General features: G+C 47.3%; 1 protein-coding gene across 3 annotated transcripts in view; it reads left to right on the top strand.

Moving 5' to 3' along the window:
- ARHGAP23 (Rho GTPase activating protein 23) overlaps positions 1 to 20,740 on the top strand; it is a 175,286-nt gene that overhangs the window by 95,033 nt on the left and 59,513 nt on the right. For all 3 annotated transcript variants that reach the window (XM_088655239.1, XM_035135511.3, XM_035135510.3), the window contains exon 2: positions 11,733 to 11,912. In XM_088655239.1, coding sequence (XP_088511365.1) covers positions 11,733 to 11,912 — 180 coding nt within the window. The remainder of the gene's footprint in view (positions 1 to 11,732; positions 11,913 to 20,740) is intronic.

Below are 20,740 nucleotides of genomic sequence, written 5' to 3' on the forward strand. Positions count from 1 at the left end.
TAGGAGAATGTAGGGAGCTCTTCCTGGGTTTGAGCTCTTGCCCATTCTCATTTATCATGTGATGTTGGGTGGCCCACGGAGGGTGGACCAGCCAGCTGAGTCCAGTCTCCCAACACTGATCTACACCTACTCAACAGCCTGTAAGACCCCACTGCTGTTTCCTCTCTCCTTAAAAATAAATAAATTCCTGTTTTCCCCTTCCAAAGCAACAGCAGTACAGCACCTGGATTTTAACACCCTGGGCAGCTTTGGGATTTCCTTAGGCCCGTGAGTTGCTTTCTCAGATGGCAACTGTATTCGCCTGCCACTCAGCCTGTGCTGAAGGCGAATGCCAGTAAAGCTTCCAGTGGAGGTGAGAAAGGAAGTGGCATGTTTTAAACCCACCATCCCATCTGTTTCCCTGCACTCCCTGCCCAGCCCGAAATCCCAGCCTAGTCTTACTGGCACAGCTCCTGGCGTCCTTCAGGCTGGGGCAAACCAGCTGATGTGGCACAACTGGCGACCGCCTCAGGGGCTGCTTGCTGGCAAACGGAGTTGTCTGTTGTGGTAAAATATAGCTTGTTGTAATTACCCAGGGTCCCCAAACCTGCCATTTTCTCTGTTTTTAATTGGGCTCCAGGAATGATAAACAGCAGGCCTTTTATGGTTTCTTCCGCTGCGAGGCAGCGGCTGTCGCCATTACTATCTTGTTGTGCAAGGGAAAAGAGTTCCAGGTGTCTGGCTTGCTACTCGGAGGCTGTTAATACAAGTGATGCTTAAATATATGCATATGCAATGCTTATATTTGCATCCCCTTAGTGCCTGTATTTCAAATGTAAAACCTCCTTAACTGGAACTTTTATTTGCTCCAAAAAAAGCGCATAGCTCCCTCACTGCCACGCTCTCTCCCATTGTGCCAATTATCCATAAGGTGCTGGTTCTGACCTTTAAAGCCCTATGTGGCTTAGGACCCTCGTACCTACGGGACCGCCTCTCCTGGTATGCCCTGCGGAGGACCTTAAGGTCCACAAATAACAACATTTTGGAGATCCCGAGCCATAAGGTGGCTAGATTGGTCTCAGCCTTTTCAGTACTGGCCCCGACTTGGTGGAACACTCTCTCACAGGAGACCAAGGTCCTGCGGGATTTGACATCTTTCCTCAGGGCCTGCAAGACGGAGCTGTTCCGCCTGGCCTTTGGGCTGGACTCAGTCTGACCCCTATGTTTTCCTCCCTTATGGTTTTGATTTGGGCTACTTTTTAAATTTAAACTGTATTTTAACCCGTATTTTAATTCATCGTTTTTCTTTCTTTTACGTCTTATTGTAATTTTACTGGTGTCAGCTGCCCAGAGCCCGGTTTTGACTGGGGAGGGTGGGGTATAAATAAACTTTTTTATTTTATTATTATTATAAGTAGTAGTATAGCCAAATAGAAAGGTGGCCTTTGCACTCCAGTCAGTTGCTTGATACAGATGGGGATGAATCTTGAAAACCGAATCCCTTGCTCAACTGCTCCTGCCATAATATATTTGTAGAAGCAGAAATACACAACCTGATGACATCACAACACTGGGCACATGAGTGCACATGTTACTCTGCTATAAAAGACACCTTGTGAAGAGGCACTGTTTTCTCCAAGTCCAAGCCCAGTACAGTAGCTGCTGCACAATGTTCTCTCATCTCCCCCCCCTCTCCTTCTGCCCGCCCCTCTTTGTTTTAGGGTGCTGATCTCAGAGGACCCAGGAACAATAAAGGCTGTGTTCTGTTGTCAGAGAAAATAGTTTGCAGGGTCAGGGAGCCTGGGCAGGAAGGCAGGTTAGGGGCTGGGGAGCTGGGCCCAAGAGGCAAAGGAACGATGGATGAGGGCCCTAGAGGAAGTGCAGTTAAGGATAATAATAATAATAATAATAATAATAATAATAATAATAATAATAATTTATTATTTATACCATGCTCATACGGCTGGGTTTCCCCAGCCACTCTGGGTGGCTTCCAACAATACATTAAAATACAATAATTCATCAGATATTAAAAGCTTCCCTAAACAGGGCTGCCTTCAGATGTCTTCTAAAAGTCGGATAGTTGTTAATTTCTTTGACATCTGATGGGAGGGTGTTCCACAGGGCGGGCGCCACTACTGAGAAGGTCCTCTGCCTGGTTCCCTGTAACTTCGCTTCTCGCAGTGAGGGAACCACCAGAAGGCCCTCGGAGCTGGACCTCAGTGTCCGGGCAGAACGATGGGGGGGTGGAGACGCTCCTTCAGGTATACAGGACCGAGGCTGTTTAGGGCTTTAAAGGTCAGCACCAACACTTTGAATTGTGCTCGGAAAAGCAGTGTAGAGCAAGAAGCTTAGGCCTAAGGGGAGGATGAGTTGGGGGGACAAGACAGTGAGGAAGAGGACCAGAGAGGACAAGGAAATGAGGGAAAGAGGGTGAGAATGGGGTTGGGCAGAGCTAAGGAATCGTGGGCCGGGTGCTATGGCTTAGCAAAGGAGCTTGTGAGAATTGGGAGTAGGGGAAGGAGCCATGAAAGGGAGGCGATGTCAAAAGAGGTGATTGGTGGCATCATTTGGGGTGGAGGTGGGGGTGTTACACAAAGATATGAAAGTACTGGCCAGATCTTTTCCCAGCTCCTTAGTGCGATCATGTAAATAGGCAAAGGATGAATGATCAAACAGTGGGTACGTGCATGCGTGTGTACCCTGTGCCCCCCTGGGAGGTGGCAGTGCCCGTGAATATGGCGGCACCATCTGCAGTTTACTGATGGAGCAGCGCACTTTTTTCCGCTCAGGTTATTACTACTAGAGCAGCTGCTTGTGTTTGGGTGGGAGGCTTTCCCTGGGGTCGGGAGGGGGTGGTGGTAGTGGATTATAGAAGCAGCGTACAGTGTGTGTGTTGGGGGGGTGGGATAATCACACACACTGTTCCTTTGTCTGGGGGTGTGTGTTGTCTGGTTGATTTGCCTCAGTTTTCATCTATTGGTAGAGAGCACACACACGCGCGCACACACACACACACACACCCTTGTAGGCAGACTTTGGTTGGGGCAAACTGGGATAATTCACAGATGATCACAATACTCCCCCCCTTCCAGCCTATTTCCATAGTTCATTTGACTAGGAGAGAAGAAGAAATGCCCCAAGGGGGGGGGGTTTCCCTATATCAGGTGTGTAGAAGGTAATTTAAATTATGTAAAGGTAATTTAAATTATGTAGCATCTTTTAGGCTTGTTGGATATGCCGCTTGCTTTCCCCTGCCCATTTGTGTGAATAAATGAACTGTCTCCCTCTTTAATCTCTGCCCCGTGTATGTTTCTCTCCTAATTTTGTTTTTCTCAGCCCCTCCTCCCATCAGTTGTTCTCTGCACATTTTCTTTGGCCAGCGGCAGCAGAGCAACTAAGCTTATCCCACTCCCCAGTTTACCATATCGTAGCTGACCTCCAATAACCCCTCACACATGCTGCTCCCTGTGTTTTGCCTGTTGTGGCAAGGAATATAATAATAATAATAATCTGCCTGTACAGCTGGATCTTTGCCCTCTCCCCCACCCCCCGTCTGCCAGAAAGGTTGTGACTTTTGAGCTCAATATTTGCTCTCCATGAGCTTGTAAAAGCCTCCACTTAAACTTGTTCCTTCGCTGCCATCTGACTCTTGCAACCTTTGCTGTTTACTACTCAGGGACCCAGGTGGCGCTGTGGGTTAAACCACAGAGTCTAGGGCTTGCCGATCAGAAGGTCGGCGGTTCAAATCCCTGCGACAGGGTGAGCTCCCGTTGCTCGGTCCCAGCTCCTGCCCACCTAGCAGGAGCACATGCAGTGCTCGAAAGCACATCAAAGTGCAAGTAGATAAATAGGGACCGCTCCGGCGGGAAGGTAAACGGCGTTTCTGTGCGCTGCTCTGGTTCGCCAGAAGCAGCTTTGTCATGCTGGCCACATGACCCGGAAGCTGTCTGCAGACAAACGCCGGCTCCCTCGGCCTATAGAGCGAGATGAGCGCCGCAACCCCAGAGTCGGACACGACTGGACCTGATGGTCAGGGGCCCCTTTACCTTTACTCATATATCAGACCCCCAATCCTCAATGCTCGTGTGTCTGGGTGTGTTGTGTTTAGGTTTCAAAAAGAAAAAAGGAAATCCTGTTGTTCTGTGTGTCTCCCTCCCCCCACAATATCTTAATAATTAAGAAATAATAATTAAGAAATGTGTGATGTGATATTGCTGATTATTATTACACGTATACCCCACGTTTCACAGTGGTGGATCTGATTCTTCCCTTCTTTATTTTATCCTCAGTACAACCCTGCGAGGTAGGTTGAGAGACTGTGAGAGGCTCAAGGCCCATGCAGTGAGCTTCATGGCTGAACAGGGATTTGAACTCTTGTCCTCCCAGGTCCTGGTCCTGCACTCTGACCACTACCCAGCACTTATTTATTTATTTATTTATTTATACACACTCCACCTTTTCCCCTGATGGGGCTCAAGGCAGCTTACAGATAAAAAATAAGAACCTCTAAAAACATAGAAAAAACAATCATGAAAAAACAACCAAACGCTGATAGAATTAAAACTATATATACATATATAAAAATATATTAAACCCATACGAATAACTGCAATAAAAACCAGCACGGCACCAGCCCTTTTATTAAAAGCAGTCAGTTCCCAAAGGCCTGTTGGAACAAGGAAGTCTTCACCTGCCGGCGCAAAGACAGCAAGGAAGGATGTGATATCTTAACTGAAGAAGTGTGCATGCACACGAAAGCTCATACCAATGACAAACTTAGTTGGTCTCTAAGGTGCTGCTGGAAGGAATTTTTTTATTTTGTAGCAAGGAAGGAGACAGTCTAGCTTCTCTAGGGAGGGAGTTCCAAAGTCTGGGAGCAGCCACCAACAAGGCCCTCACTAAGCTTGGCAGGAACTGAGAGAAGGGCCTCCCCCAAAGATCTCAGAACCTGGGCTGGTTTGTATGAGGGAATATGGTCTTTCAGATAGCTCGGACATAAGCCGCCATCGTGCCGTGCGTTTCCCTTCCTTGTGTCGTTGGTGGCAAGGATGAGCAAATACACAGCAGGACAACAATGTGACATCTTGGGTTGTGTTATAACAGATGTTAAGGGGAAGAAACGGGAAAAGAGGCAATCATTCCATGCTCATTATTTAGGGGAGGAGCCATAGCCTTAGGGCTGGCCACCTGGTGCCCTTAGGTAGCTGGTGTTGCCTCAGTGCCCTGGCAGGACTCACCGCTGACTCCTGCCCTGGGCCATCTCTTAGTTCTCCTGCCCCAGCCCAGTACTCTTTGAGTAGCACCTGGTAGCTGAATCTAGCTCCCATGTTGAAACCCACATGATGCCCTTGGTGTAGCGTTGCTCAGGGGGATTGTGGGGAATTAAAATGGCAGCGCTGAGCTACTTGGCACTGCTCACAGCGTTGCTGGCTGATGCCAGTTGCCCACCAACTGAGAAGGGGCCCCACCAGATTGCCCTTAGTCCAGGAGTCTCCCAAACCTAAAGCTGGCCTTGCATTGGTAGAGCACATGCTTCTCCGATGCAGAAGCTCCCGATTCAATCCTCAATATCTCTAGCTTGAAATGTAGAAGAGGTGCCACCAGTCAGAATAGACAGTCGTGTGCTAGATGGGCAAATAATCTGACATGATATAAAAGGATGTACTGTGTTTGTATGTTGGTGTAGTTCAGCCTTCGCCAACCAAGATGCCCACCATATGTTTTGGGTGTCGATCCTGTTCAGCTTTCACCAACCTGGTGCCCACCAAATGCGTTGGCCTGTAACTTGCACCAACCTGACTATCCTGGTTGGGGCTGATGTGAATTGTCACCCGGAACATCTGGAAGACCACCAGGATGGTGAATGCTGGTAGCTCCATCTTCACACTGTGCTTCAGTGTAGGACTGAGCTATAACATTATGCTACCATTATGCTACCATTACTTACTTACACACACAAAGAGTGAGCATCAGTGCCCAGAGAGAAAAGAGGCGAGGGAAGGCTTGTCAATATCCCATCTCTTTGTCACATGGAAGTGTTGATCCCAGCTTTCAGAGGGGCCTGGGGCGCCTGGCGCTGGTATGATACTGAGGGAGATTAGTCTGTGAATACGAGGCACCCTCATTAGCATCCTGATCCAAACAGGAGGGCAGCTTTGTGACAGAAAGATAAGGATTGTGCACCGGTGGACCGTGAAGGGCCCCAGAGGAGAGTCGGGAGCAGATAGGCTTTTGTGTCCCTGGATAAAACGGCTGGTATCTTCATTAACTCTGAGTCGCCTGCGGAGGCTGTCTGGAGGCAAGGTGGATAAAGGGGCTGAGGGGATTACGATGTCTCCCCCACCTGATCTGCCTTTCCACACTTGTTCAGAATATTCATCTTGGAGAGACACCCTGAGGGTGGTTTGAAAGCAGCTTTCATTCGGGGTGTTGATGTGGGCCGGATGGCAAGAAAGGGGGCACCACTTCAAAGCCTTCATTTGGTGTGGCGCACCTGCTTAAGCAGAAGTAGGCAGCGCTAACGTTGCATTGCAGACTTTCGATTCAGAGCAGCTTTCCGCACCCCACTTCCCTGAAACTGGGATCACATCAACCCTTTCCTTTAGTCTCTCCGTGTTGCCTTCTTCTCACACATAACCCTCCACGACCCAACAAGCTGCTAGTCCTCCATTTTAAATCCCTCTCCGCCCTGATTGTATTGCCTCCTTTGTTTTTCCTTGCACTTCGCTTCCCATTTTGTTGCGTGATCCCAATTCACAAATTTAAAATCCTTGGGGAAAGGGGAGTGTGTTCTTTGTGACAGTTGTGAATACACCTTGCAGGAGACCTGGCCGGTCCGGCTCCAATGAAAGGCTGAGCCGAGTTTACGAATCCCCTACTTTTTTTGGTGCCCCCATCTTAGCTGCTGTTTTGAAGGCTGCAGGAGGACATGTGAGGCCTTTGCCTCTCTGTACAAGGGTACCTCTAACCCGAATCTGCCTGCTGTGTGTCTCTGTAGCTGGTTGAGGATGTCAGTCTCGTCTCCAGCTCTGCATTGCCTTGTTTACTGAAGCTGCCCATCCGGATACACCTGCTTGAATTACAGGGGGAGGGCAGAGGGAGCCTGACCCCTTAACTTTCGCTATTGCTCCCTTAGCTACTATTTTTAGAAAGCGGTTGGGGAGGGGGTGATGATTTGTTTGAAACTGAATGTAGTCAGGAAAACGGGGGTTTGCAGATTGAATTGTTTATTCACTTTAATTTGTGTACAGGTGCATGTGTATTCTGCTGGATACTGCAAACACTTTACAACAGCAATGTTAAGCTTTGACTTGATTGTGAAAGAAACCCAAAAAGCCACTACTGTAGAAGCAAATGTCTATGGTGGTGGCAGGAGGGAGGAGCCTCACAACGGGAGCAAGGGACCAGAGGGATTGGGTGCTGTTGAATTGAGAGAGGGAGAGAGAATCTACATTCCTCTTGGTGAAATGGGGGCTCCACCTATTAGGCATGGTGTGTTATATTGCAGATGTTGCACTGTAACTACTGCTTGTGTTATTTGGAGGAATGGTAATCGGCTGGCATCTCCCGTTAAAACACATTCAGCATATAAGGTTAGAAAAATGCTTAGTAGAGCCACAGTGCCAATCGTATCACACCAGTAATGCAGATCCTGGGGCCTTCCAGGTGTTGTTGGGCTCCCCTCAGCCACACCCAGCATGGCTAGTGGTCAGGGATGATGGGGGTTGTAGTCCAGCAGCAACTGGAGGGACCACAGCTTCCCCATCCCAGCGACAGACAACATGGCACTGTGATCGGAACAAGGCGGTTTCTCACACCCTCCAACATTCCTCAGAAAATAGGGACATTCTACTAATGTAGAACAGAATGAGTCCCCTTGTTATTACGTATTATTTTGAAGGAGCATGGAGAGAGAGAGAGAGAGTGAGAGTGTGTTTGGGATGGACCAGGCAGATGTTGTTTAGTACAGAGGGGGGGGGGATCTCTCTTTGCCTAGTGATACCTTCTGCTGAGTGGAGGAAAGGAGCTGGAGGGAAAGGAGAACTCTGAGATTGTTTTGCTCTGCAGAAGCAGCAGCAAGAAGCCCCTGTGGCTAAGTAATTGCTAAGTGAAATTACATAATAAGTTTGCCTGTCTGCTGCTCTGCCTTTTGGCAGCTCTTAGAAACATCCCATTAACTCGGGTTTTTACCTCCTCCTGCATTCAAGAAGGTAAATTCGTGACTTTCCCTTCAGGGACATAAACACCATGGAAGAGAGAGGAGGAAAGCCAGTGTCATTGGTAGGCTGACAAATAGCCGCTTTAGATGTTTGTGGGGGACCCTGGATTTGTCCTTCCTTCCATTTCAGCTGCATGGAGTCTCTGCTCTGCTCTGCTCATGCTCATTACAAGGTTCTCCCTTTCCCATCTTCTAGTTTTAAACTGACATTCAATTTCCACCACTGAGGCTGTACCATTGGTCAACGTTCTGCTGCTGACACCTTCTCAATCCACAGCTAGAACGTATGTTCACAGAGCAGTACAATCCTGGTAGAGCTATCAATCAGCTAACTGATCTTTCTTTTAATCACTTCATAATAAAATATTTCATTAATTGTAAACACAACTCTGTAGATTGCACAATTCTATGAGCACATGAGTAGAAATTAAGGGCAGATTGGTGGAAAGATGTGATATACCGTACTTTAAAAAACGATAGTAATGGGCTTTACAACTCATCTTCCCAAGAATTTCAGCTTTTGCTTTAAAAAAGAAGAAAGAAGCGAGTTTCTAGTCTTCAGGATTGTGAAGACAGGCTTGAGAGTTGTGTGTGGCAATTCTGAAAGCCAAAATTTGCATTCAACAGGATTTTCTAGGAATCAGTGCCTATGTAGTGCAGAATAAATTATGTTAAATACAAAAACCCATGCAAATACGAATAATTTTATGGATTTGGTCATGGTGGAGGAACACCCAAGATTTGGTCTGTTGTCCCATTGCTGAAGGCAAGACAGCCAGCAACTGAGTAGCCAGTTAGGCATAGGTTGAGAGAATCTGTTCATTAGCTCTTGTGTGGAAGCTCTCCTTGTGGAGGCCCAAAGCAGCTTCATTGATACATGCCTATAAGTCTTCTTGTACTATGTAAACCTCTTTGAGGATTTTTTGCTTTCAAGTGGGGTGCGTCTGTCAATAATAATAATAATAATAATAATATTTATTATTTATACCCCGCCCATCTGGCTGAGTTTCCCCAGCCACTCTGGGCAGCTCCCAGTCGAGTGTTAAAAACAATACAGCATTAAATATTAAAAACTTCCCTAAACAGGGCTGCCTTCAGATGTCTTTAAAAATAGGATAGCTCCTTATTTCCTTGACATCTCTATACAGTATATATATATATCAGGCATCCCCAAACCTCTGCCCTCCAGATGTTTTGGACTACAATTCCCATAGTCCCTGACCACTGGTCCTGTTAGCTAGGGATCATGGGAGTTGTAGGCCAAAACATATGGAGGGCCGCAGTTTGGGGATGCCTGCTCTATATCTATCATCTATAGGCATGTCCAACAGGTAGATCGTGATCTACCAGTAGATCACTGGACATCTGCGGTAGAACACTGGTAGATCATTGGCTCCCCCCCAAAGAAGCTGAACAACCGTGGCTCCCCTAAAAAACTTCAACATTTTACCTCCTCCCTGAAAAAACTCAACAACTTTGACCCGAAAACACCCCCCCCCATCATCTATCTATCCTGATGCCACTGTTGATTGTTTTAGCCCAGATGACCTTCCAGCCGCAAATGCATCGTATCATAAAGCCTTGTTGTTCATTCTCGTGTAGTTACTGCAAGCCCCAAAGCAATTGAAAGCCATCTGGTTTTGAGCTGGCGAGACGGAGGGTGCATAATTCCCTTCTAAAGTATAGAGCAGGCATGTCAAACCTGTGGCCCTCCAGATGTTTTGGCCTACAACTCCCATGATCCCTAGCTAGCAGGACCAGTGGTTGGGGAAGATGGGAATTGTAGTCCAAAACATCTGGAGGGCCGCAGGTTTGACATGCCTGGTATAGAGTGTCATGTTGCAAACCTTGGGCATCCCACAGGGGTTGACAGGAGGGAGATGGAGAGCTTTTAAGATTACATGTCGGACTTGAATATTACATTCCTCTGGGTTACCAATGGAATGTAGTTATAGGGGGGAGCTCCCATGTGGACTTGCTGTGTCAACGTCTTATGTGCTGGTGGTAGGGAGGCTCTTACAGTAAGAATCGGAAAAGTGGTTAACTCGAGGAGCTATAGCTTGCAAACAGTGTGAAATCCTTCTCCTTTTGCTTGTCTCCTTGTCTCATGCTGAAACCTGTCTTAAATTGAACCATGATGGAACTCTTTTTCAAAGGACTCCCATTTTTTAAAGGGTTGTGCTGAGGTGCAGGTGTTGGAAAAAGCTCAAAATGCATTCCTTTCCTCACATACATACTCAAAGGTATTTTCTCCCTCCTTTCCCCCCTCCCATTCCACTTCCCCTTGATCAGTTAGGGCTTTGTTTCAGGGAAATGGGGGAAGGAAGACCTCAGTGCAACTTCTTCTCTTTCCTTCCAACCTTCAAGAACGAAAACTGAAATGAATTTTGGGGCCGGTGTGTGCGCGCGCGGTGGAATAATGTGAAATGGTTGCTTACACGCCACACCTTTAAAGTGCCTTTGAAGCACATTCTTTCACTCAAAGAATGAATAAAAACAGATCCCATGTTTATTTTCTGCTTTCAAGAAACTTCAATGACCCCTGACTGGTTTCACTGAAAGAAAACCCAAGTGTTCAAACCCAGTTTTCAAGCGGAGCAAATACTGTAATCAAACACGGCTTTTCTCCCTTTCCACACACTTGCAAATACTCTTCAATCTGTTCTAGCATACTGGGGAGTCTACAACAGTTTTTATCTCTGCCTCTTGCTCAGCAGTCACAGTGCCAGATGTTGGCCCCAGATGCTGTGGATCAAGCAAAGACAAGATGCTTGGCTTCTAATACTTATACCAGGCCTGGCAAATCAAGAGACTTCATATAGCTCACCAATCAGAGACTGATGTTGCTGAGAGTTCTGGAGACTGAGTGCATATTGTACCCAGTAACTCACTAGTCCCTCAGCCAAACAATCAGTTTTAAGAGAGTTGAAGCTGGTGTGAAAGAGGCACACTTGTTTCTGCTCTGCTACTGTCTCTAGTCAAATAGTTTCATTGTGATTTTTGTCAGCAGCAATGCAAAGAAACATGTATCCACCAGATGCTATATGTTGTTACTTATTTCATTTATATCCTTCCTTTGTCCAACTCGACACACTTCCATTTTCATTGGAAAAAAATCATAAAACAGTGGGGTGTGTCTATGAGAAGCTTAATTCCTCTTATCATTACATTCTCAACACTTGGGGTAAAGCTGTAGTCTGTCTCCAGCTGAGATTTCTCAGCTTGAGAGCGGTCCAGGTTTGTTGACAAAGGATGAAGTTTGCCTTCCATCAGGAAGGAGACACTGAAGCCCTCTGGGAAACTAAATGGTCTCCAGGGAATATCCAGGGCTATAGGCTTTAAAAAACTTTGACAGTCTCTTTATCCTCATCCTCTTTGGAAAGGTCCTTTCAAATACCTGTTCATGTGGTTGGTTGGTGTGTGTGAGAGAGATTGGGAGATTGGGGAGGGAGGGAGCTATTCATCCTGCTCCAAATTCCAGCTGAAACGTAATTATTTTGCTTACCTGCCTCTTTTTATTGTTCATTGACAGCCGAAGCTGGGCCAGAGAGATGGTACGCCCACAAACGCCAATGCCCCCCCTGTGGAGTCCTTCCCCTGGGTGGGGCCGAAGACAGTGGTGCTGCACAAGAATTTGCAGGGGGGTTACGGCTTCACCCTCCGGCACTTCATCGTCTACCCCCCAGAATCGGCAGTTCATTCCAACGTGAAGGTAATGTCCCTTCTGAGTTTGAAGACTGGGCAGCGTTCATTCCAGAGGTGTGTCTCATAATGATCCTGGGCATAGCCTGGAGGCACAATGCCCAGTACCCTTGCTGAAGCTAAGCTAGTCCAGGTCTGGTCACTAGCTGGATGGGAGACCGCAGGGAACTTCCATGTATGATGTTGCCTGTGTGTATATGTATTCCTTGGTGATCACTCTTAGCCAAGTAAGTCTTCCATCAATGTGGTCTTAACAGTGTGTCCATGAGTGATTGTAGAGATCAATTCTGGATCCACACATCCTTCCACAGTGGGGACAAAGGTTTCCAGGTGGGAATTGATCACGGTGAGGTTTGCCAAACGTGCCTTCCTCTTAGCTTGTTTCTCTTTTTTGTCCTGAGCTTGTGCATCTTCAAAGTCCATGGAGGCTATTCTCCAATTGGAGTGCTTGCAGGCCAGTGTTTCCCAGTTGTTTAAAAAAGATTTGCTTTCAGAGCGTCTTTCATTGTCTAACGTTTTCCGAAACATCTGGGCAGCCCCAGGTATAGTTACATGAAGCGCAAGTTTGTCTGACATTTCATTAAGAACATAGACCTTACACCAAGTCAAGACCATTGCTCCATCTAGCCCAATCTTGTCTACATTGACTGGCAGCAGTTCCCCAAGGTTTCATAGAATCATAAAATTGTTGAGTTGGAAGGGACCACAATGGTCATCCAACCACCTGCAACACAGAAATGTTTTGCCCAATGTGGGGCTCAAACCCACGACCCTGAGATTTAAGAGTCTCATGCTCTACTGACTGAGCTATCCCTTCACCACAAAGAAGTGTTTCCCAGCTCTAAGTGGAGATGCTGAGAAATGAACCTGAGAACTTTTACATGCAAAAGCGCATGTTCAGCCACTGACCACTAGCCCTTCCCAACATTACTGGGTCTGTTTTAATTTTTGATGAGCCGACTGGATGTGGTGGTTTCATCCTTTGTTTTTAGACTTTGATCCTCTTTGACCCGCACAACTTTGCTGAGCTCTTTTTTGATTTATACTTTGGCTCCGTGGCTGCACATTCCACAAGTTTGCTACAAACTGCCCAAAGCAAATTCAAACAACAAATTTAACAGCTTTTTAAATTATTACCTGTCAGCCTCCAGGGGATCTTTCTTTCCTGATCCTTCTTTTTTCAGAAAATAACTTTTGTTGAGTTCTCTGTTTTCCTTTAAAAGCTATTCCATCTCATATCTAATCTCTTGCAGGTGATCTCTTAAGAGTCTGATGTGCATAAGTAAAGCTCGCCTCTACTCTCCCTGAGTGTCCAGAAGCTTTCCTTTTCTCAAACACAGAAACCTTTGGGTTTGGAATCCTACAGAATTTGCTGCCTGAGATGGGATTCTTCATTGACCCAAATCCCCCGGTTGCCCTGCCCTAAGCAGTAGATAATGCAACTAGCTGTGTGGCATTTCCCTTTTGAATCTGATGGGCCTGCCGCCCAGTTTTAAGGAGGCACCAGTATTTAAGGGGCCAGTAGCGTCCCAACATGGGGTAAATACTTGATACCCGTTACAATATCAAGGAGGCTGCTGGGCCCGACCTCCATCTTTGGAAGTTGGAACTGACATCCCTTCCTCCGCATGCGCATTCCCAACACACACCCCGAGTGCAGTTCCAAATTCCTGGGAGCTATTTGCTGACGTCCCATTCCATTCTGATGAAATGTCTGGCATGGAAGCACTGTCGCTGCAAGAGAGAGCCAGCTTTCCGGCCCTCGCAGACCAGAGACCTCACCCTCCCTTTTTTTCTTTTGTCATTTCAGAAAGGGAAAATGGGTTCTTTGCCAGATAAGTTCAAAGGCGCAGAAGGGTTGGCGGGAGGAGATGGGGTGGGGGTATGCATTAAACTGTTCCCGGTCTGTCCCCGCTGGATGGTGGTTTTTTTTTTTTTTGCACTGTCAGCTTCATCTGTATAAAGGGTGACTGTTGTGTTTCATAGTTCGGACAAAAGGCTGCCCCCCACTCACTCTCCCTCCCAAAGTTGGCTCTGTTCACTTCCCTCTGCTGGTCCCTCCCTTTCTCTCTCTACTCCACAACCAAGATCATGCGTTAGGGATCGTTCTTGCTACGCCACGTATCCTGAAACTTTAAGATACTCAATAAGTGGCCTGTTGGTCCTTGTCCGGGACTGTAGTAAAGTACTGCTCAGGATCAGAGCCATGCAAAGGGAGACAGTGTCTGGGATGCGGAGACAGATAGGCTTACCACCGAAGCTCCAAGTAATGGCCTAGTCTGAACAGGGACTCCATGAGGGCAGAACAGCAAAGCAGCTGGCCGCAAGGGAAGAAAGTGTTGAAGGTATCTTGGATGGATCTTAGCAAGGCTAGGCAGGTGTTAGAGCTGAAGTAAGGTGGTATAGGGAGGGTGGAGCAAAGCAAGCTATCTTAAACCATGTTGGACCATTGCTTCACCTAGCTCAGTATTGTCTGCACTGACAGGCAGCAGCTCTCTAGGGTTCCAGGCAAGTGTCTATCCTAGCCCTATCTGGAGTTGCCAGGGACTGAACTTGGGACCTTTTAGTCATAGAATTGTAGAGTTGGAAGGGACCCAGAAGGCCTCTATTCCAACCCCATGAAGTGCAGTAATTGCAGCTGAAACTCGGGTGCCTTGGTAGAATGGTAGTATGGAAAAGAAATTAAATAAATGTGCTTGATCACTGAGCTGTGGCAGCTCCAGGAGCAGCCTGGGATGGAGCTGGTAGAATGGTGAGCAGGCTGCTGTCAAAAGAGAAGGCAGAGTCCCTAGTCACATCTTTTTGGTTTGCTGTTGCTCCTTGAGCGAATGATAGAAGCCACAAAGTGCATATGCGAATTGGGACCACAACTTCTGGTTAGCCTTGGTAGTCAGACAAAATTTGTGGTCAGTACCAGCCTTGCCTCTTCCCCGGTTTTGGAGAATGGGTAGGGTCTTCTATTTGACTTCATGACAAGCTTTGGAGATGCTGAGACGCAGCAGTACATTTCCAATGCAGAACCTGGCTGGAGACTTGATTGACCCTGGACATGCCCTGGACTTTTGAAGGCTCTTCCTGCGGTTTCCAAGTTCCACCAAAAGCTTATGTGATATGCTTGCCAGACTGAAATATTGGTCTGCCACTGGCAATCTGGCAAGTATATTTGTGGGCTCCTGATAGGGATTTATGAGAAAATTTCCAGCTTTTGTTTTCATGTCAAAAATAGTTCAAGGAATTCAAAATATTTCTTCAGAAGCATTGTGTGCAAATACTCACTTTATAAAAAAGTCATGTCTCGTTTCATCATTTTCCCTGGCCGCCACTTCTCTGGCACATTTGTTTTTCTCTTGATGGCTGTTTCTTTTTTTACTTCCTAGCTGCATCTTGCAAGTTATCCCAACCAATCAGGGATCCTGCAATGAAATGTGTGACATCCCCGTGTTACACAGCCAATCATATTTGACCTCGGAATGAGGTTAATGAGCACAAGTGAAGTCAATTGGGAACTGAAGTCAAGAATGGGCATTGCAAACGAATTGGTGGAATTTTTGCAGAGTGTTGAGAAAAATTGTCCAGAAAAGGAGACAGTTGAGGGTTTCTTTTTCCCAACTGCCGAAAATATTTGTGAGAAGCTGTGAATAGTTTCAGCTTAGTGCTGATCTTTTCTTCTTCACAAACCGAACGCTAACCCTTTAAATCTTTTGTTAGTGTTTTATAGAGTCCCATGAATATATATGGTGCTTAGCAAAATAGCAGGCAAAGAAACATATTCCATGGAGATTATAATGCCATATAACTCCAGAATGAGAAGACAACGTAAGGAGGGAGGGAGGGAAGCCAAAGATAACGCGAGATGAATGTAAGCAAGTGCAGTTTACGTGTACTTTGGCTTTGTTCGTTGTGTTAAAAATGCATATTTGGCACCACCGTTCCACTCTTCTCCATGTGGTGGCGTAAGGAAAGCAAAGGAGCAAAACCCCATAGGGGAATTTCAGCAGCCTACTTGGGACATCCCCATCTCCAGGGCAAGGAGAAGAAGCTTTGGCAGGGTGGGGCACCAGGTCCGGGGGTTGGGTTTCGATGTAGGTGATTCACTGGGGAGGGAGCAGGGAACCATGTGTTCTGTGCCAGACATTCTTTGGCAACTGCTGGCAGATGACTTCATTGCCTCCTTGTGCCCCAAGGGGAGTTAGGCACTGCAGGTAACCTCCTCCATGCAGAGGGAGGATGCAAATTAACCTATACAGATTTTGGGAAACTGCAATATAGCACTCTCAGAAGGCACTTTGAGCCATAATGGGAGTCATTGCCATAGTGCAAACGTATGGGCTGAAGATAGGGAAGGAGGCCGAACAGGAAGCAGATTAGAGCTGGGTCAAACACCAGGAAGACAGATCAGCTGCAGTTCCTGGTGATTCAGAGCCGGGGCTGGGTGGAGACCAAGTGACAGCTGGTTTGGGTATCCGGGGGTTCTGGGACAAAGGCTTGAGGCAGGGCGGGAAGTTCAAGCACAAGGCCAGGTGGGTTATTGCTCAAATGGAGGCCTGACCCTGACCTAGAAGTTTTTTAGCATCAGAAACGTCATTTGTGTCCAGTCAGGGGAGTTTGGGGTGAGGTCAGCCAGATAAGGCAGAATGAAGCCCTCTGCTGGCAAAAGCCGGCTCTGGAAGCCCCTAGCTGCTTGAGCAAAGTGTGATAGTTCAAAACATCTTCCATTCCAACTTTTGGATTGAAAGACGGCAAAAGGTGGAAGTCTCTGCTCTGAAATTTGGGGGCTCTTACTTATTTCGTTTTACCAGAGATGTCACTTTGATGTCCATATTTCACCCACAGCAGCTCATGATTTTAAAGAGTTCAGTGAAAGCTTCCCCCCCTTCTCTTTTTTTTTAAAGGATATATTATGGATAGACCAGTGGAGGCTGGTGCCCATTAGGAATGGTAGGGTGGAAGATAGGAAGAGTAACAGTAGGTGCCCTCTCTTGGCTGGAGAGACACAGACAGAACATATATGCTCCTTGGAAGCTCCGCCGAGCACTATCAGGGGGTGGGGATGGAAGTGGTTCTCTGCATGTTCCTACTGAGCCTCGAAGAGTTGTCCACCCCCCCCCCCCCATGCTGCAAGCTAGCCCCTGTCTCACTGGGAACAGTCGGTAGCTTCATACGTAGCTATATTTAGTGCCTTAATTATTATCCAGGGCCTCTGTGTGCATGGGGTTGTGTGTGAGCGCATTCTGGCTGGAGGGACTGTCCTTGAGATTTTGCCTTCGCCATGGCATGATGTGAGTTGACAAGACCTAATGCTCAGAGGAGGAGAGGAGTGAGTTAGGATTGCAGGAGGGTGTTTTTGTTCCAGTCCTCTGTGACAGACAAGGGGACACTGTGACATCAGGCCCTGGGGAGAGGCCTTCCTTGTTCTTCTCTCTTAGAAGTGGTTCTCCTGCTGCAGCTCCAGAGATGGACAGTCACACCCATGAACGAGAGCAAGTATATAATTCAGAGTGCCGCGGGAGTCTCTGTTAGGATGAAGGTTAAACTACATGTGTAAGGAAAGTTAGCAAGCTGCTACTTGGCCCCCACTCAGTGGAAGCTGGTCCACCAGGTCAATTGCGGGCACTTCCCCACCAGCCCCAGTCTGTTCTCAGTGAGCCAGGGACCTGACTACTTAAAACCACTCCAAGGTTTGGCCCTACCTTCCAGCTTTTTCTTCCTTTGTCACACTGTTGTCCTTGTGGCAACTCACAAGGAAGGAGGATGAAACTAGAACTGGTGCCTACCATTGGCTCTGGCGCCACCTACTGTTAGGCTCCCTGCCTCCCACCCTACCAGTCCAATGAGATGGGAGGCTGAGTTCCATCTCCTGGGAATGCAGTAGTGTGGCTCCTTAACTTACATCTTCACTATAATAGGCAGGGGAGAGCTTTCTCTTTATTTCCTTTGCCCAAATATGTCATAGTGATTGATGTAACCACTACAATTACTTTTCTCTTCCTCCCTCCCTCTCTCTGTATGTATGTATAGAGAGGTATTTCATAATACTGAATAAACTTGGGCTACCCTTTCTGAAAAGGGACGCGGGTGGCGCTATGGGTTAAGCCACAGAGCCTAGGGCTTGCCGATCGGAAGGTCGGCGGTTCGAATCCCCGCGACGGGGTGAGCTCCCATTGCTCGGTCCCTGCTCCTGCCAACCTAGCAGTTCGAAAGCACGCAGTGCAAGTAGATAAAAAGGTACCACTCTGGTGGGAAGGTAAACAGCGTTTCCATGTGATGCTCTGGTTCTCCAGAAGCAGCTTAGTCATGCTGGCCATAGAATCAGAGAGTTGGAAGAGACCACAAGGGCCATCCAGTCCAACCCCCTGCCAAGCAGGAAACACCATCAAAGCATTCCTGACAGATGGCTGTCAAACCTCTGTTTAAAGACCTCCAAAGAAGGAGACTCCACCACACTCCACCACTGTTCCTGTCAAACAGCTCTTACTGTCAGGAAGTTCTTCCTAATGTTTAGGTGGAATCTTCTTTCTTGTAGCTTGAATCCATTGCTCCGTGTCCGCTTCTCTGGAGCAGCAGAAAACAACTTTCTTCCTCCTCTATATGGCATTCTTTAATATATTTGAACATGGCTATCATATCACCCCTTAACCTTCTCTTCTCCAGGCTAAACATGCCCAGCTCCCTAAGTTGTTCCTCATAAGGCATCGTTTCCAGGCCTTTGACCATTTAGGTTGCCCTCCTCCGGACACGTTCTAGCTTTTCAGTATCCTTCTTGTACTGTGGTGCCCAGAACTGGACACAGTACTCCAGGTGAGGTCTGACCAGAGCAGAATACAGTGGTACAATTACTTCCCTTGATCTAGATGCTATACGCCTATTGATGCAGCCCAGAATGGCACTGGCTTTTTTAGCTGTTACATCACACTGTTGACTCATGTCAAGTTTGTGGTCTACCAAGACTCCTAGATCCTTTTCACATGTACTGCTCTCAAGCCAGGTGTCACCCATCCTGTATTTGTACCTTTCATTTTTTTTTTGCCCAAGTGTAGTACCTTACATTTCTCCCTGTTAAAATTCATCTTGTTTGCTTTGGCCCAGTTCTCCAATCTGTCAAGGTCATCTTGAAGTGTGATCCTGTCCTCTGGGGTATTAGCCACCCCTCCCAATTTGGCTTCTGGCCACATGACCCGGAAGCTGTACGCTGGCTCCCTCGGCCAGTAAAGCGAAATGAGCACCGCAACCCCAGAGTCGTCCGTGACTGGACCTAACAGTCAGAGGTCCCTTTACCTTTACCCTTTCTGAACACTGTGTTCACACAAATGGCTTGAGCCCTTCCAGTCGTGGTGTGGTTGTGGCCATCAGACTTGCCCTCCTTCTAGTTGCACACATGTGCAGGCATATCTAGCAGCAGAAGCATTGTGTTTGGCTGGGAGCTGAATGACCACTTGACTCCCATTACATAGTTGCTGCCACTTAAGCCCATCTGTGAGCAAGCAACTGGGGGGGGGAGAGGTGTGTGGCTGCCGCAGCACTAATGCTGGGGAGCCCAACTGGTGGAAAGTGCTGGGCGTGTAGGGGGGGGCGGTGGAAGAATGACCTGGTTGGTAGCTGAGCTTTTCGATCCTCATTATGCATGAGAAGTTGTTTTATTAAAAATACCCCTGCACTATGATTCCCACGTTGTGCTTAGTAGTACGTGCTGGTGAGCTGGTGGCGCTGTGGGTTAAACCACAGAGCCTAGGACTTGCCGATCAGAAGGTCGGCGGTTCGAATCCCCACGACGGGGTGAGCTCCCGTTGTTTGGTCCCAGCTCCTGCCAACCTAGCAGTTTGAAAGCATGTTGAGTGCAAGTAGATAAATAGGAACCGCTACAGCGGGAAGGTAAACGGTGTTTCCGTGTGCTGCTCTGGTTTGCCAGAAGTGGCTTTGTCATGCTGGTCACATGACCTGGAAGCTATACGCCAGCTCCCTCGGCCAATAGTGCGAGATGAGCACGCAACCCCAGAGTCGGTCACGGCTGGACCTAATGGTCCCTTTACCTTTATGATTCCCACGTTGTGCTTAGTAGTACGTGCTGGTGAGCTCTTTCCTGCCTTCCCCAGAAAAGGAACTTCTCTCAAATAGTCCTGGGAAGTATGCTTATGTGTTTGTGTTTAAGTGGTTTTTTAAAATTTATTTATTATTTCCTTTATGAATCATTTCCCATAAAACTCCCCCCCCCAGCAATTTTAGCAGTAAGAAAAACAACAATAAAAACACATATAAAAACAGTTTCAGGTCAAATAGACTGGGATAAAGATCTCCGCTTAAAAAAGGCTTATTGGGAAAGGAAGCTCTTTTAGGGAGCTGCCTAAAAGATAATAGAGACTGCACCTGTCTAATACGTAACGGGAGGGAGATCCACAGGGGTAAGTGCCGCCGCACGAAAAACCCGAATTCTACATTGTACAGAACTGACCTGTTGAGGTGTCTCTGCAGAAGGGTCTGTAGTGATAGGCTGGATATGTAAAGAGTGAGAGATCGTTCAGATTTCTGGGCTTTTGGAGTAGTGGGGTTGTCTTCGACATCTCTCTTTCTCAGATATAAGTCTATGTTTATGTTCATATTGAGACTCTGTAAAAAAACACTTTTTTAAAAAAAACCCGTTCTAATACTGCGTGCAGGGTATACATTCTCAAAAAAAGTTAAGAGGAGTGCTAGGAGCAACCCTTTTTCCTTTTAAAATGTCCACAGCTGTGGGCATCTTGGGAGCAGCATCCCTCAGCAAAAAATGCGGGGCACTGGGTTGATCAGCATAGAAGGGGCACTGCAAGGATTGTCAATGGGGTGGGGGGACTTGGCCAACCTGGC

Source organism: Zootoca vivipara, chromosome 12 (assembly GCF_965207765.1).
Source record: "Zootoca vivipara chromosome 12, rZooViv2.hap1.1, whole genome shotgun sequence".
In the NCBI taxonomy this organism is placed as follows: Eukaryota; Metazoa; Chordata; class Lepidosauria; order Squamata; family Lacertidae; genus Zootoca; species Zootoca vivipara.